The 4203-nt window shown below is 44.2% G+C and overlaps 1 protein-coding gene across 2 annotated transcripts in view; it reads right to left on the bottom strand.

Annotated features, from left to right (window-relative positions):
• The window catches only part of RGS11 (regulator of G-protein signaling 11), a 76433-nt gene that overhangs the window by 37473 nt on the left and 34757 nt on the right, over positions 1-4203 (bottom strand). For both annotated transcript variants that reach the window (XM_018567731.1, XM_018567732.1), the window contains exon 7: positions 3011-3092. In XM_018567731.1, the coding sequence (XP_018423233.1) occupies positions 3011-3092 (82 nt within the window). The remainder of the gene's footprint in view (positions 1-3010; positions 3093-4203) is intronic.

Genomic DNA, 4203 nt, shown 5'->3' with positions numbered 1-4203 from the left:
GGGGCTGGATTCCCCTCTCCGCCAGTGCTGACTGGCGGAACGGACGGGGGAGGGGGCGGGTACAGCTGGCTCTGCCTCTAGATAGGCACAGCCAGCTGTCACTCACGCAGCTGGGCGGATCCCGTCGTCTAAGTCGGGATCCGCTCCGGCTGCGGCGTCTCAGTATAGCGCGAGCTGTAGCTCGCGGTATACTGAGCTTAGGGTAACGGGAGGACGCTAGTTTGTGTCCTCCCGTTACCCTAAGGAGAACTATGGGGAAAAACAATGACCCCATAGTTCTCCTTTAAACATTATTATAATCATTATATAAATGTAAAATGATAACAATTCTAAAAATGATTTTAATTATCATTAGACTCTTTCATCCATTTTTGGTCTGGCGCTCCTTTCTGTAATTCTGTAATACATCAACCAACACATACTGGTTGAGGAGGAGCTTTACTAACTAACACACACACACACACACACTGGTGACTATGGAGGCGCTGGCGGTGGAGGGGATCGCTGACATCGCAGCACTGGAATGGATTCCTTTGCTGGGGGTGTGTGCCCCAATGTGCAAATTTGCCGTGCATACTTCAGTATAATGCCAAAAAGCTTCTCCAATGGCCGAATATTTTATATTTGATCTGCAAAGCTTCATATACGTTTACTCTGTGTGAATGGAGTAGAAAACTAACTTTTTAGTACATTTTCTTTCCAATTCGAATGTACTATAAGTAAAATACCCCATTATTGCCATGAGATGGAGCTGAGGAGCACAGGAAAGATGTATTTATTTCTTATGCTCCACAGCTCCATCTAGTGGTCATAATGTGGCCTTACATGATGGAATTTGAAAATTGTATTGAACTTAAAAAGAAAATATACTAACAATATTAATTCTGTACATGCATTCAAACAGATCAAACATTAACAGAGATTCATAGGGGGGGAAGGGCTCTTTGGAATGTTTATACTGACCCGTGTCCACCTCCAAAAGTGCCTACAATGGGCACGTGAGCATCAGAACTGGACCACAGAGCAATGGAAGAAGGTGGCCTGGTCAGTTGAATCACGTTTTCCTTTACATCATGTGGATGGTCGGGTGCGTGTGTGTCACTTACCTGGGGAAGAGATGGCACCAGAATGCACTATGGGAAGACATAGCCCCATTGCAAGGGTTACTTTTTTCTACAACATGGAGTTCTTCTTTAACAATCCTCAGCGTACAGAACGCCTCGGGAGCCTCCATAGTTGGTGGGGAGGGACATATTCATATTAAAGCAGCCAGAGGAATTAACTTCCCGCTTGAGATGGAAATGGAAAGCTAATTTTTTAATAACATTAGATTAGAGAAAAGACTTCGCACGGCAATTATGTTATAAAAAACGAAAGCTGATTTATTTATTTTTCCTTGAAATGTTCAATTCCTTCCTGAGAAAAGTAGATCATTAAAAAAAAAAAAAATGATATCAGCGTTTGTGCCAACCAGAGAAACTATATTTAGTTTAATAAAAAATAAAAAAAAGCAGCAGCAGCATGTGTTAACAACACGACAGGAAGCAAATTATAGACATTTAATTATACACCGCTCACAAAACCGTGCGCTTTAATAAATACAGTTGTGCTGCACGTGAGCTTGAACCTTGATGGGGAAGATGAAACGGGCCATCAAAGTCATCCGAAGGTCACATGAAAGCTGCGGAATTGATTGTTCAATCGTTGGCGCGTGTGCTTATTTTGTAATGAAGAAATGCATAATAGCGCGTGGCCTATATAAGATGAAAAGACGAGCGTGGGAGAAGAGAAAAAAACACGCGTTCGCTTCCCAAGGTGTACAGATGTGGTAATGGTGCTACTGTGACTCAAGCTGCGACACTTTGTGCAAGAAGTTTAAAGGGCTACTCCAGGCCGGCAGCTACATTGTCACTGGCAAGGATTGTTGTAGCTGGCAAAATATATACACAGTGATACGGTAAAAGAAGAATCAGCGAAATGCATTCCAGGTGCGTCAGAACAAAAGGTGAGAAAGGTCTTGCAGTCGTTTTTCCTTAAAAGCAGCCACAGCCTGAGTAGAAAAGCCTGAACCTGGCAAGCATGCTGCAGAGAAGGACCCTTGCTCTGTGTGTGGAAGCAGTGGCCGCTTTGCAGAGATCCAACATGCCCCTTGCTGAGCACTCTCTGCCAATCAGCAAAGCTCATGCTCCCTGTTGATTGGAGAGACCTGGCAGGAGGCTGGATTTAGTTTTGGAGGGACAGAGGACTTCTCTGGTAACTAGTAATAAGGACCCTTGCTCTGAGTGTGGAAGCAGTGGTCTCTCTGCAGAGGTCTAGCATGCCCCTTGCTGAGCACTCCCTGCCAATCAGCAAAGCTCATGCTCCCTGTTGATTGGAGAGACCTAGCTGGAGACTGGATTTATTTTTGGAGGGACGGATGACTTCTCTGGTAACTAGTAATAAGGACACTTGACCACAGTTGGTACATTTGGAAACTTTTTGCGCACTTTGTATCTAGGAAAGCTGGTGGTGCTAGGGTGGGGGGGGACAGGCGGGGATTGCTGGTGGTGCATGGTACCTCCGGTACAGCTGATTGACGTCACTGGTTGCCAGGAGCTGAGAGGGTCGTCGGCCAGAGCGTCAAAGGTTGGTAAGCTCTTAGCAACCTGGGACGCTCTGGCCGCGCCATGTGAGCCAATAAGGTGCCGTCTGAGGCAACTGCCTCAGACTGCCTCATTATAAGACCAGTCCTGGCTCCTGTTGTCTATGGGTCCAGAAATGAGGGACTGTTCTTGAAATAAGCTCATGTACTTTTTCATGCTACAAGTGACAGGTGTGAACTGGCACCACCGAACAAAGTGAGATCTTGAGCGTTGTCGTATTTCGAGAAATGCGCAACAAATTGCTCAATTGTGAATGGCGCACTATAAGCGTCCATGGGAATGCAGTGTGAACGCAAGACAAATGCGTGATGAACACATAGCGGACCAATCTCAAGCTACAAGAATAGACGACACCGCGACCAACTCACCGATGGCTTGCTGACGAGCCAGTACGCCTGTTCCTGGCATTCTATGACGATACGATCGCCTTTTCGGCGCTGTTTGGCGGCCCTGTGTGTAGAAACAAACCACAGAGATTAGAAATCATGATTAATGCATCCGAGCGAGCTTCTCTTGCAGGAATGGAACATTCTGATCTGTAATCTTGTAACATTCTGTTTCTCTACAATTCTTTTTTTAGCAAAAATGTTCTAGTTACATTGTATACAAATAAAACCTTAAAGGGAAGCGTCCCGACTCCCGAAAATGATACTAATTATTGATGGTGACATATAAATAAAAGGGCAAAAAAACAACAACATATACAGTGCATCTCTTCAATACTCGCGCATTTCCTGTGACCCTTGAAGTATAGAACAATACCAGGTGCTAGAAATCCAGAGACTTCTAAAGCTGGCCAGACGCCAGAAGAATTTTGTGCAAAAAAAATGTGTTTTCAGAATGTTCATTCAAATTTCTAATAGTTAATGGGGGTCAAATCAACAATAGTTTTGACCGTAGAAGTTGCTTGTGTCATCTGCGATCTGCCCTGCAGCCATTACTAAGATGGTCATGTGACTGAAAATCGCCCATGAAGCTCTTGCTATTACAAACAATGTGTTCTGGAGCAGGCAAATGATCTTTAGTGATTGCAGTTGCGCAATTGCCCATGTAGTGCTAACTTTCAAGCTCAACTCCAGTTCTTTTAAAAAAAAGTAGCCCCAGTCAGTGTTTACAATAAAAAAGCAGCTCTGGCTGAAATACTCGCCTCCTCCCTGGCGCTGTCCCCCACACTACCTCTTCTCTGCCAGTAGATGTCCTCAGTCTTCCAGGTTAATTGAAGGAATTGAATCATTTAACCCAAAAGACTGAGGACATACTGTGAGTGCAGGGCGTCAAGGACCTACCAGATGAACAAAAAATCAAAGGAGCTGGATGGAAATCTTTTCTTGAGTGAACAAAATCCTAACAGTGAATGGTTTTTGTTCAATAAAAACTTCAAAAACTACCAAAACTGAATGTTAAGATCAAATTAAATTTAGAATGATACCTGTTAAGTTTCCGATGGCATTAAGATTTTGTAAACATAGCCTCTGGGAGTTTGTCTCCTGGTTAAAGCTGACTGTCAGCTTTACACTGGAAGTGATCCTGGCAGAACCGGAAGTGTGTTATTGGCAGGATA

Source organism: Nanorana parkeri, unplaced genomic scaffold, assembly GCF_000935625.1.
Source record: "Nanorana parkeri isolate BGI_ZX_2015 unplaced genomic scaffold, ASM93562v1 scaffold1087, whole genome shotgun sequence".
NCBI classification, from domain to species: domain Eukaryota; kingdom Metazoa; phylum Chordata; class Amphibia; order Anura; family Dicroglossidae; genus Nanorana; species Nanorana parkeri.
The sequence above is the reverse complement of the archived record's forward strand: the minus strand, read 5'-3'. Positions and strand labels throughout refer to the sequence as shown.